This window comes from Varroa destructor, unplaced genomic scaffold (assembly GCF_002443255.2).
Source record: "Varroa destructor unplaced genomic scaffold, Vdes_3.0 BEIS01000004.1, whole genome shotgun sequence".
Lineage (NCBI taxonomy): Eukaryota > Metazoa > Arthropoda > Arachnida > Mesostigmata > Varroidae > Varroa > Varroa destructor.
In genome coordinates this window covers 6,320,097-6,332,873 of record NW_019211457.1, presented here as the reverse complement: position 1 = coordinate 6,332,873, position 12,777 = coordinate 6,320,097, and the positions used below count along the sequence as shown (strand labels likewise).

The 12,777-nt window shown below is 40.5% G+C and overlaps 1 protein-coding gene across 6 annotated transcripts in view; it reads right to left on the bottom strand.

Annotated features, from left to right (window-relative positions):
* LOC111249652 (uncharacterized) overlaps positions 1-7,909 on the bottom strand; it is a 28,477-nt gene extending 20,568 nt beyond the window's left edge. Inside the window, exon 1 of one of the 6 annotated variants that reach the window (XM_086987165.1) lies at positions 3,788-7,909. In XM_086987165.1, the coding sequence (XP_086843291.1) occupies positions 3,788-3,914 (127 nt within the window). In that variant the 5' untranslated portion in view covers positions 3,915-7,909. The remainder of the gene's footprint in view (positions 1-3,787) is intronic. The other 5 variants (XM_022803783.2, XM_022803782.2, XM_022803781.2 and 2 more) reach the window with 5 other exon arrangements.
* Between the last annotated feature and the right edge of the window lie 4,868 nt (positions 7,910-12,777).

Here is a 12,777-nt window from a genome sequence, read left to right as displayed (position 1 = left end):
TGTACTTCTGGCGTCTGTCCTAGAAACATCGACTATCTCATTGTTATTCCTCTTTATGTTGGCAACATTTTCTAGTAAGACATGTTAACATATGGCCGATGTTCGTTCGAAGTATTGATGACAAAAATGGCCCATGTTTAAATAGAGAGGATGCTATCAGGAATCTGCAGCACGAGCGGATCCGTTTGTCGAAGTATGACATTTGACCAACCAGAGATACCTATCCGATAGAAACTGGCTCGGTATTGTAAATGGTCTCCATCTTTCTCTGGTGAACTATTACGATTTCTAATATTCTAGTGGCTAACGTCCTTAATGGAGCAAAATCTATGAGACTTTATTGAGTGTAAGGTCTTGTTTACTGATAGTGGTCAAACAATGAATAAAAAACTTGTTTTTGAAAGGCACCTAAAGTTACAGTGTGGAAGCGTCGTGTATACACTGATTAGAGCGTAAGGATTTGATTAGATCATGAAAGGCAATTTATTACCTGTCTCTGACTTCAATCTTCGTAAAAATGTAACATCCGGATACGAATTCTTTATATTTTCTTGTAAACATAGCGTCAACTAGGCGGTAGCGCGAAAGCTAAATGCCGAACTGTAAAAAATTATATATCTAACCTGGTAAAATTAATTTTCTATGCGCATAAAAGTATCATCCATTCAAAATCGGTTCCATCTTTATCTACACTTAAAAAGAAAAACAGATCGCTTTTAATAAATACAAGCCAACATTTTTAAAATGAGTCATTTATATTTCAGCCTGTTACATTTATCTTGCGGAGATATACACAAATGGCAGTGGCAGCCATACGGTATGATAACTCCAAATTTCCGTGCTCCCCAAAGCCGCTATATATATATATATATATATATATATATATATATATATATATATATATACTGCTTTCGCCTCTGGTTGCAACGATTTAGGCTACGGCGATATTCTAAATCAAAAACACATATTTAGGCTCCTCGTTATTTTCAGATAAACGAATTTGGCGTCCTTTTAAACTTCTCTTTTTCTGGAAAATAATAAATAGAAACTAGCTTACACTACTATTAAAGTACTACAGCTAAGGGTACCACTTTAGCTGCTGTTCGTGATAATTTGATTATAATACGGATGGATACGATAGCAAGCTTTTATTCTTTACTGATAACAAAGGTCGATCATTTCGGAATATTCCGGAAACAATTTTACAATAACGGCCCGTTTAGAGCTGATGCATTTATATCATACCGTTTGAAAAGCGCAGCTTTTATGTTCTAGGCAAATGAAAGGACAATCAACCGATTTAAAGGTCTTAGTTTAACCCAATTGCTTCAATCAGTAGCTCGATAACCATCTGCTTGAATTCAGGATGTGGATTTAAGATATTTCCTTGAAACAGTCTTCTTTTATAAACGATTCGTTTTGATTAAACTGCCGCCAGATGGAGCCACTATTAGCTGTAATACCGAATGTACGATTCGTCTTTTTCTTTTTATTAGAATAAAAATCTTTGTGACTTATCCTGCAGCAACTGGATAAGCAAGGAAAACGTTTTTGGGCGCTAACATGCTAACTATCGATAGCTGATTATCACCTAGCATTAATATTCACTGCAATCTATTGCTAGTCACGCACGCTAGCATAAGCTTGAATTTGCATATTGATTCACCCGTTGATAACTCCTTGGCCAGGTTGTCATTAATACAAAATATAATAGCAATATTATCTCGTTTGTTAAGCACATTTTGCCATAATGCTCCAATTGCATTAAAAAAAAATTCTCAACTTTTGGTTTAATAAAAAATTGTAACTTAAAACGTATGAACACGTATCGACGTAGAGACGCTATTGTGACATTGTCACCACATTCCTCATGAACACAGACCTTCCATCTTATACCCTAGAGCACATATTCCGCACAAAAATAATAACATAGAGTACTGTTTTCGTGAGGCATTGTTATTCCAAATGGCTAACGGCCCTATCGAGCAAGAAACAAGTCGAACTTAGATAGCCTTACATGCCCTTAAATCAGTTGGACAAACATGTATCACGGTAAACTCAAAGCAAATAGCTCTGGCCCAAACAGTCGGGCAAAAGGTCGTCTATTCTGACAATGATGACAGCATAAATTAACCGCAATACAGGCTAGCGTATAGAGTCCGTGATGACATAACGTTAAGATTATACTGTCTCAAAGGAAAAACTCCTACTGTCAAAGGCATATACGACACTACCTTGGGTGCAGATGTAAAAATCTTCCCCTAGAGCTATAGAAAAAGCATTATATCCGTCGCCATAAAAAAACAATGAATGATGCTGAAACAATAAGACTTCTATTAAAGCTAGAGCAACAAACGACCAGTCTGTTGTTTTTTCGACGCCATTTCGACCATAAGTTCGTAAGCTGTTAACAAATTGTCCACGTATGGCCCCAGCTCCGTACATGTTTTGATTTGGCGGTGGTCATCGACAAGCAACAGCAGCCGGATGACAATGACAAAGGCATAATAATTGGACAAATAATATGCTTAATTATTTAATTCAAACTTAATGTGGCTCTCGTTTAATAGTATAATATTTGTATTTCTAACCGGCTCATACAATAATGAAATTAGATAATTTTCCATTAATTGATATTTTCGCCAAAAGTAAGAAGAGATCATTAGACGCACATAGGAAGGTAGCGAAATGGGATCGTCCACTGGTTCTAACTACGATAACCAATTAGATGTCATCCACTCGCTCCTCTGTAAGATATTACTATGGCTTTTCGCGTTACGGGAATTACAGGGTTCCTATTCCCTGATATAAAGTTAAACGAACTTTATATCGGGTACTTTTGTAGCGTGTAACAAAATCTTCTGATTTGCCGTCTGCGCATCGTTATTTGCTTCTTAACTCAAAATTTAGTACAAACCCACTGTTAGATTGTAGCAGAATCGAGAAACAGGTAACGTTTGTCCTTGTGGGCTCTAATAGAGATTATCGCCGAACAGCAACGACGCTGCTTCCATGGGACGTTCTACCGGTAGACTGCGAGGAGACTTTACATTATCTTGTTTCAAGTATCAAATAAATAAAAGCTTTGTATCTTTGCACTTATTTTTATCTTCCGTTTATAATAATTGAACTTTTTGATCAACTGCCATAAAAGGTATCAACTGTTTTATAACAAAGAACATTTTAGAAAAGGAAATACACTATGAACGAAGACAATCTGGACCAAGGGAACAGCTTTTAGTACTCGGTTAGAATAAGTCGATCAAATCAGACAAGCATGCAGTAGGACTAATTTATCTTTTTTTTTGTTTATTTGACCCTACACTAAAGCAAAGAGCATTTAGCGAACACAAAAACAGAAGTACCACTTTTCCTTTTTATCTCATTTCTATCCAGAATCACTCTTTAATCTTTTTATGAATATAACCAGTTTATATAAATGAAATCGTTTTCTATGAGAAACGAAAAGCAAAATCTATTTGATGCCAAGTTCTTTATTTGATTGTTGTGGCTATCAAGGAGGTTCTGATTTCTCTTTCATCTGCACATTTAAACTTTTCATATACTATTTTCACATTTTTACATAGGGTAAATAGATTTGTTGTCATTTATATATATAAAGATACGGACCGGGTTTGTATTTACTTTGATTTGACTATGGATTTAACTTTAGCTAATACGTACGCTTCTAAGCCTCCTTTGTTAGTTTAGCAAGCAAATTTTTCGTTAATATTTTTTTAATTTCTTTCATGCTGGTACATTAGGTAGGGAACAATTGATCGCTCACCATAACTATAGTTCGTAGCCACGATTAATACGCTAAACACGGCCAATATGAACCTTCTCATAATGGGATCATTTCCGCGCATCCATATTTTCCACACACAAACGCTTTCGATCTTGTCGAGTAGCATTTCGTGAGAGTAACAAACCTCGCTACAAACTGCACGCTTTCCAAATAACTGTTATTCAAAAATCTTCTTTGTTGCCATCGACTCGACACGAATCTGCGCCTAACAGATCTTTTGTCACCCAAAAACGCTCGTCGATTTTATCTTCGGTTAAAAAAAAACACCTTCAGCATCCGCTGGCGTTACACTAATATTATAATTGTGCACAACTAAAGATTCTCTGTTTTTCTTATCGGTTGTGCTCCAAAGTGTACACTTTGGGTAGTTTACTCAGATCGAGAAACGGGCCTGTCGCTTGTCGGTGACCTCACGAGCAAGATTCTGGCCCAGATTGCCTCCGATCACAGTGCGATTCCTCTTCTTGAACCTTCTTCGTTGACCGATGAGATTGAGGAGCTCGCACCCTCATCCTTTTCCCCTTTTTTCCTCAACCTCCTTTCTACTATGTCGCCATCAACTTTTCCGGCTCAAACGGCAGCAAATGCGCCACGTCTTCGGTCTTCGATGCTACTCAGCGTTCCGCTCCTGGCGCCGGATCCTCGACGCTCGATGACGTTCCCACTGCAACCGGCACTGAACCATCGTCCATTGGCCGAATCTTCTTCTTCTGTTTATTCTGTTTTGGCTCTGCTTAATCATCTCCTCCTAGTTGGCGATTCTTAGGCTGCGTTTTGAAGTCAACAGAGTTAATATTTTGTCGTTGTTTAATGCCCGATCTGGCCCGTACTATTTTCTCCTGTCGCTGAACTGCAGCCGTCACTGCAGAGCTCCACGCTGTTGTTCACAGAATCATACGTAGTTCTTCTTTTTTTTGCTATCTTCTGTCGAGTTGTAACTGTCGGGGCACTTGGAGTAGCCGATCGCTTCGGAATGATGATTCCGCTATTCACCTATTCGAACCGATACGCAGCGAGATATTCCCATAGCCGCCAGTTTCCGCCCCGCGAACGCTATAATGCGCGTTCATAATTTGTCTCATGTCTTCCAGAACATCAAAACTGGTTGTCCTTTAGTGTACTGTCGCGTCAACCCCGCTGACGAGCAACTAGAGCGTAATTAGCTATCGTAGCGGTAACAATACTAGAAGTTGTTAGCGCTATAACTTGTAGTTACTGGCTGTGATGATAAGTAATAATGTATGCCCAGCAACGCTCGGCAAAGGTGCTGGTCACTTTGCTACTTCGCTGTGCAGTTACTTCTCGGCAGGCAGCAGAAGCGGCTAGACTGGTACAATATCATATAATGGTTTGACTAACAACAACAACAGGAGCGCCGGACGGTAACAACAGCGGCGCGGTGGAACAGGGGATATCCAGGTCTTGTTGCGAGTGCCATTCGTTCCTTACAATCGTTCTATCAGCCCCAACAGGTATGGAGCCAGTAACCAGCCACATGAAGCAATGCTCAACGGCCAACTAGACGCAGAAACTGGAAACGTTTATGTCGTAAAAATAAATGGATGAATAGATGAATGGATAAATGTTTTTATCTCTCACATAACAGATGCATTAGAACGGAGTCGGAGTTAAGGGGCATTCTCCTGTTACGTTTCTACTGGACTACTTTTCTGGACAAATGTTTTACAGAAAATACGTACTGTTTTGACGTTGTTCCGACGGCCATCGTTTATCTTCAGCTCGTTCTTCTAGAATTCTCGGATGTACATATAGTTATCAGTGTATCTCAACATACACTCCCATTCGCGTTCGGCTAATGGCCGGCTCAGATGCATAGAATAGGTCTTAGGTTTTGCATTAATGCGCAAGGGAACTATAATAATATATAATATAACATCCATAGGTTGTTCAGTTATAACAGGAAAAGCTTCCACAAGCATGTATACGCGCTTTTCTAAGCGGACAGGATTAGGTTCGTTCCATATAAATTTTTTCCGTCAATTTTTTTTTTTGTTATCATTATTGGAACCGTCGAAGCTAGAAAATCTGTAGAGCTATCAACGGTTCTTGAATAAGGGCTGTCGAATTCGTTAGCAGGATTAAACAACACGAAAGGTGGATGCGTCTTGCGAATCGTAAAGCAAAAAACATGTCCAGACAAGCTGACAAATATTGAAAATATAAAAAAAAAAAATAGAATACCTTACGATCGATGTCCATTTTCAGTAATTGGCCTGACATTTACTTTCAATATGTAATACTGCACAATACGTTATTGCTTTTTTTACTGTTCACGGTACAAAGTTCGCCTTATTTATCTGCCCCAAAAATACCCAAACGTAAAAAAAACCAACATCTTTAATCCGCATATAATTACCAAGAGAGAAAGAAGAGGTGACCGTATTAGCGGAAGCAGACGACAAAAAAAGAGGAAGCTTTGCGATTTGAACAGTTATCTTCCCATGAGCCATTCCTTGCTTATGGTAGCACGTGAGTCCGATTGCATTAGACACGGAGAACAATTTATAAGGAACTTCTGTAGAAAAACACCGTTGCTCCTGTCGGTGCCACCCTGATTGCACTGTTATGTGAAGCTATTACGTGTAGTCCCAGAGTTGAACCGAAGTAACGGGTCATCAGGTTTCCTGTCTTTTCATTCTTCTGTTTATCGCTGCAGTTGCTGGGCAGTTGGCTCGTCTTTGATGAAACACCGGCAGCAGGATGGCAGCGGCGACATTTCGGTAAACTTAGCAACATCGCTTCTAATGCTATCCATTACCCTGATGTCTACCTGTTGCCTGACGGGCGTCACCAGCAGAGACTGTAGCCGTCGTCGTTGGTGGCGTGTGCTTTCAAAAGAAAAACAAGCTAATGCTGTTTCCCTTATTTTAGCGTTGGCTCTGCCGACCAGTACAAACAGCGGATTCAAGAATAGCCGTAGTAGTTAACGAAATTCGTATTGCAGCCGCCAGAACGCAAGACGCCAACGAAAGACAGACGATGATCAAAATGATGACGAAGTTGCTCCAACGAGTAGCTGGCGAGTAACAGACCAACTGGAAGATGTTTTGGCAACATTCATAGCAACAATAGCAACAAAAGCAAGAAAACGACGAAATAAACGCAGGTGAACGAACCGGGACCCAAAACGGACACAAATAACTAGAAGCTTAGCAACGATTTCTGTGTGCGGTTTCCCACTAGCCGCGGCAGCGCGTTCCTCCCGCATTTGTCGTTGCCGTCTTGATTTGCGTCCCGGTTCAGGCTGTGCCGTCTGTGGTGCTTTCACCCCAGCTGCGGTTTTTGATGCCAGGACAACTGATGCGGTGCTACATGGTAGCCCAGGCAGCAATAGCCGTCGATCGCCAGTGATATTAAGAAGTCTTGGAGACCCGATGTGTATCACGGCAAATCGATGCGAGCGTGAGCACTGCTCTACACATCGTTGAGGCATTTTTGTCGCCGCCACCATAGCAGCAGCAGCCGAGACAGACTAAAAGCGGCGTACATATATGTATATATCGTTTAGGGGGCTAATAATGAAATACGCGTAGTAAACGTAGTGAGGCAGCGGCGATGACAAAATTGTCGCTCAACCCCACAGACAGCCTAGCTACAACGATACGCAAAAGACAGACACGGTCAGAGTCCTCGCTGGTTCATTTATTCGCTTGCCCGCTCATTCACTCAGTTGTTGTAATGATCTATTGTGGTATCGTATTATCACAGCTGCCACAAGCGAAGCCATCGTGATGCTGGAGCTACTGAAGTGCTACAAATTGTCACCCGCAGTGGCAATTATTATTATTAGGAATGGGCAATATTGGCCTATACTCTAGACCTTCCTGTTGCTTGAGGTCTGTTGACGGGTGCGAAGGGCCATTGTAACAGGGAACTACTACAATTATAACTAAAACGAATTCGATCTGTAATTCGAAAAGGGATAAATCTTGATTGCAACCAGAACTCGCTGATTCGTTTGTTCAGCCGGATTAAATCGAAGACCAAAGCTGAAGGCGAGCAACAAACAGACGAGCACAAAACTAAGCTAGTGCCGTGATTTCATTAAGCAGCTCATGGCAAATTAGAGTCTGAGATGGATCGCGCACATATGATATGGAACCTACTTAGTTACTAGAATACTGACTATGTCTCGCCTTTTTTCGTTGTTGCTGCCATTGCAGAATTTAGGCACGAGCAGGTCCATAAATTTTACTCTAGATACTACAGTCACCCTGAGTGGATGAATACATTACGATGCGATAAGAGCTCACCAAAGAAATGTTTAGATTCTGAAGAGAAATCTGATTGTCCAATACGTTTTCAATGCTCACTTGAATAGCGCGACTGGAGAAAAGAAACCCTTTTATGGTTCTTCTTACGATGGTCTATCATTCAAACGGAACCGTTGCAACTGGCGACGGACGCGGCTTCAACGACTTGTTGTCGGCTCGATTGACGAACCGTCATCATATCCGTTTCTACAGCTGACCAGTCTCTCAACAGGGGGCGCTTTTTGTGATGGCAAGTCATTCGCGCTTCGACCCCTGACCAAGCCTGTTGGGTCGACTGCCGCGAGAGCTCATTGCCGCTGCTGCTTTTTGCGTCGGTAAACAAAAGATACGGTCACTTACACTATATAACAGCCAAGCATTTTGGCAAAATCTCCTCGGCTGGGGCTGGCGACCGGCAGCGACCTGAGGGACGGGAAGTCAACAGGCGACAAGCCAGATAAAGTACCAGCAGTTCTTCACGAAGTGCGAGCTTTACGAAGCACGTGCACGTCGAAGCTCGAGTTATTTGACCGCCGATCAGAAAAAGCTGCAGGAAAACGACGAGAAAGCATAAAATATACAATTGCCTTTACTTCGGCTACTTACGATCTATTTAGCTATCTACCTGGTTGCAACTGAGCGCTACGGAAATATGCGTATTTGAGAGTTCACTGGAGTGACGAACTTCAGAAATGGTAACAGGTATAGAAGACAAGAACAACAATGACATCAAAAGCTAGTAGAAGTTGTTTTGATTAGCTAGAGGTCAGCCGATCATACGCGAATGGATCGATTGCTGTATGTTTGACTTCGGCGGATTTGCGCTTATTCGGGCCAAGAAGGCACGGGCTGATGGCAATATACATATTGAGATAGCATAGATCGGCAATCTCTCTGACTAGAACATAGCAAATTGATGCTTGGTAACTACAGATATGTGAGCCTCTTATCAGTCAACAACCAAATACGGCCTGGGGAACAGAAGGCCGGGAAAGGCTGGGAAATCCCTTTGCGACATATTACAACCGAAAAAAGGCTCCAAGCTATTCTTGCGTATTGTTGTGGAATGCGTGCCGACGAAGCCGATTTAATGAACGATTAGAAGGAGAGTCTGAATAAGCAAAAAATAGATCAATGGCGCAAAAATATGTACAAGTAAAATAGCCTTGAATATCCAGTAAATTATAGTGCGAAAAATTTCTCTGACAAGAGAGTGCAACAATGAACACCAATGGTGGCCTGTCCCTGACTGTCGATGACGGTGTCGACGTTGGTTTCCGTCTGCTTCTCCTGGCGTGCGCCGCAAATTTTACTTGTAAGGTTCACTTTCGCTAGTGGTGACTATCCGTCGTCTCTTTGATAGAAGAAGAAATTGAAGTACTTAGTTTCGCTGAAATACTACGATGCCGTTCATCATATAGAGGAAACATGGATTACAACTATTTAAGCTACAGAACTAATACTAACGTATGTATTCATCAGCAAATTAAACTACTCGAATCGGTCAAATTAAATCAGCGTTGTACGAGACACCACGGGTCTGTTCGTACTAATTCCGTGTTACGAACTTTCTCGAGGTTGCTATTAGAATTAGCCTGTGATTATAGTATCAGCAACTGAGCCCTACTAGAAATCTAGTCGGAGTAGACCTGTGAAACGTCACGGCCACCGTGCAAGTCTGACTTTTTGTCCTTTGTATTACATTTTTTAATGTTTGTCATCCGTGGTCTTCATAATCTTTGCTCGTGACCATTTTGTTTGCCAACGCCGCCATTCGGATCAGCTATAGTTACTATACAGAAAGGCGCAATGGTCGTTCAGATCACAACGCTCTCAACGCTGAGTTTCGCACAGTAAGCCTAATAGTTAGTTTTAAACTTATATATATATATATATATCCATTCTATTAAATATAGCACGCATGTAGAATCCCGAATTCAACAAACATTTACAATTCTGATACTAAAGGAGACCCAGTTTGTTTTCGTCATGTCGTGTGAACGAATGCAACGACCCGTCAATTAGTCCCCAATATAATACCCAGCCTGACTATACAGGGCGTTTCAAAGACGTACCAACTGTTTAGTAGATCAGATTTCAGCTTATTCTTTCTCTCCATGGGGCATATAATTGTAAATAATAAGTATACGAACAGTAGCGTTTTAGCACAATTTTGGTGGAAGTAGGAAGGGAATATCGCACGGAACGTCAGGTAAACCTACTTACGCAACCTACAATTAATCGGGTAGAAAATAAATTTACAAGGGACAGTACGTTCGTAGACGACGTGTTCGGAAAGTCTCATCAGTCAAGAAAGGGTACCAGAAAGACCGATCGGAGCATCCTAGCCATCTGTCGAGCCGTCGTGGGCTTAGTATCAGAAAATCAAGCGCTCGTCACAGTTTAAAGCATTGTAAAAAAAAGTTACATTCTACTAAGGATACGCGCTATCGATGAACTTAGAAACTTGCGAATGGGATGCACAACTTTCATGAAAGACCGTTTGGAACTATACTCTATTTAAATGACGACACATTTAATTGCACCGAGCGGCCACTACAAGTCCACATGTTTCGCAAAAGTACCACATGAATTTACAGCGCAGCGCGGCAAATGCTTAATTCTACAACTCCATTTTGACAGTATAATAACGCGTGCCAAATACATGGATTTAGTCCAAGAATCTGATTTATTATACATTCGGGAAAACTGGTGAAAAAAATTCGCAAAAAATTTTATTTCCGTGCACATCTTGATGAGAATCCTCCAAACTGACGATGTGGCCTTATAGAATATTCTGCCCGTCTTCCACACCTGACATCAATGGACCCTCTTTATCTTACGGGGACGCCTTAAGTATAAAGGGTACGCTAAAGAACTGACGTCGCTAAAAGATTAAGGATTTTTTTTGTCATATGTAAAAGAAATTCTGTCTAGACCCCCACTAGACCACGTTAAACAGTATCGCATTTACCGTTATTATGGTAATACTTTTGAACATTTGCGATAGGCAGCATTCAGGCATTTTATGTAGATCTCGTCATTTGAAAATTAGAGCTGCAAAGCCTTATAGAAATGAGAGCTATACACAATCTCCTCTAGGACACCTCATGCTGTACGTAATTAAAAGCTTTATTGACTGAGGTCTGTACGTGAAACATCCATTCGTAGAAATAGATTGAGCTGCTATGGGTGACGTACCGTCGCAAGTTTAAACGTGCCATTGTTACACTATGCAAACGTAAATAGCTTTCTGTACGTTGCGAAGAAGGTCAGCTTCGTCTTTTCCCTTTTTGTTTTTTTTTTTTTTGTTAATAATACTTAAATTTCAGGTCCATGCTTTTTCCTATTACGTGAAATATGTATGTGTATATTTAAATCGTGCCACTTACATTCTATGTCCAGCGTTGTAATTAAGACCAAGCGTTCTATGCGTTTCGTTAAATTTTGGTACAATTAATATTTTCCCATCTTCAAGGAAAATTAGATATGGAAAAGGTTAAGATATCTGGATCAGGTCCAACTAAAAATTTCAGTCGTAGTATATCACACAGAGAATGTCATCAGAAATTTGAATTACCATATATATATATAGTGATCCTATGTTTTATCGGCACCGGTATTGCGTAGTTTTGGAAATATAGAAATCACGCATGTGTGGCCTTATAACTGCTTGAACAACCTACTTTTTTTGTTTACCCAAAGACCAAACTCGAATTGATTAGCCCACATTAGCTTCGAAGAGAGGACAAATTGTCGGCCGGCCCATATAATATTATTATTAGATAGCAGCACTATATCAGACATTTCACCCAACTCGATACGCATTTAGATGATTTCTTTTATTATGTTATCTCTGAGTAACTAAATGAACCGGCACTGAGGTCGCGTGTTTCGAATGAGCCTAATACTTTATGGATACACTTTATGGACAACTGACAGGATGCGGTAGCTTCTAGCCTGAGATCTATCGTCACTTGTGCGCCAACTTTCAAATCTTCATAGACAAGCACGTGCCCTTTGTACTGGAAGGCTCAATGTCTCGTAGCATGGTTAGAGACGATCTGAACTTAAACTCTAGCATGTACTTGATAACTCGTCAAGCTTATAAACATATACTTGTCGAATTTAATCGACGGATAGCACTTATCCGTCCCATACACCGAAACGTACCAAAAGATGGGCAAAGGGAGGAAAACGTACCGGAATAGCGGTTATGCAGAAGCGTTCGTCTTCTCAGTCGTTCACTTGCATTTCGCATAACTGAATATCATAGTTTTTATTTTCACAATGTATTTTAGCGTGTTCCTTAGTGAGACCCTCCCATGCTGTTGGCTGTGCAAGTGGGTCTTTTACCCAGCTGCCACAGAGAAGCGGTTCTTTTGCGACGTCCATACTTCTCAAGAACTCTGTGGGTAAAGGAAGACAGCGAACTCTTCCCGTGGTTTGGCTTCATTTCAGATTGCCTCGTAGCACACTTAAAATAAAACGAAAATTCAGTGATAAATTTAATTTGAAAAAAAAATAAGGTATAAAATGAAGTTCGAACAATTTTTATCAAAGGCCACCTTGATCTCTGTTTGGATAATCAAAAGCAAAAATATTTTGATGTAATTATTCAAGATAATAAATACCATAACTGCGCGTACCTTGCTGTACGAAAAAATGTATTATAAGGGCTTTTATTTTAAATAC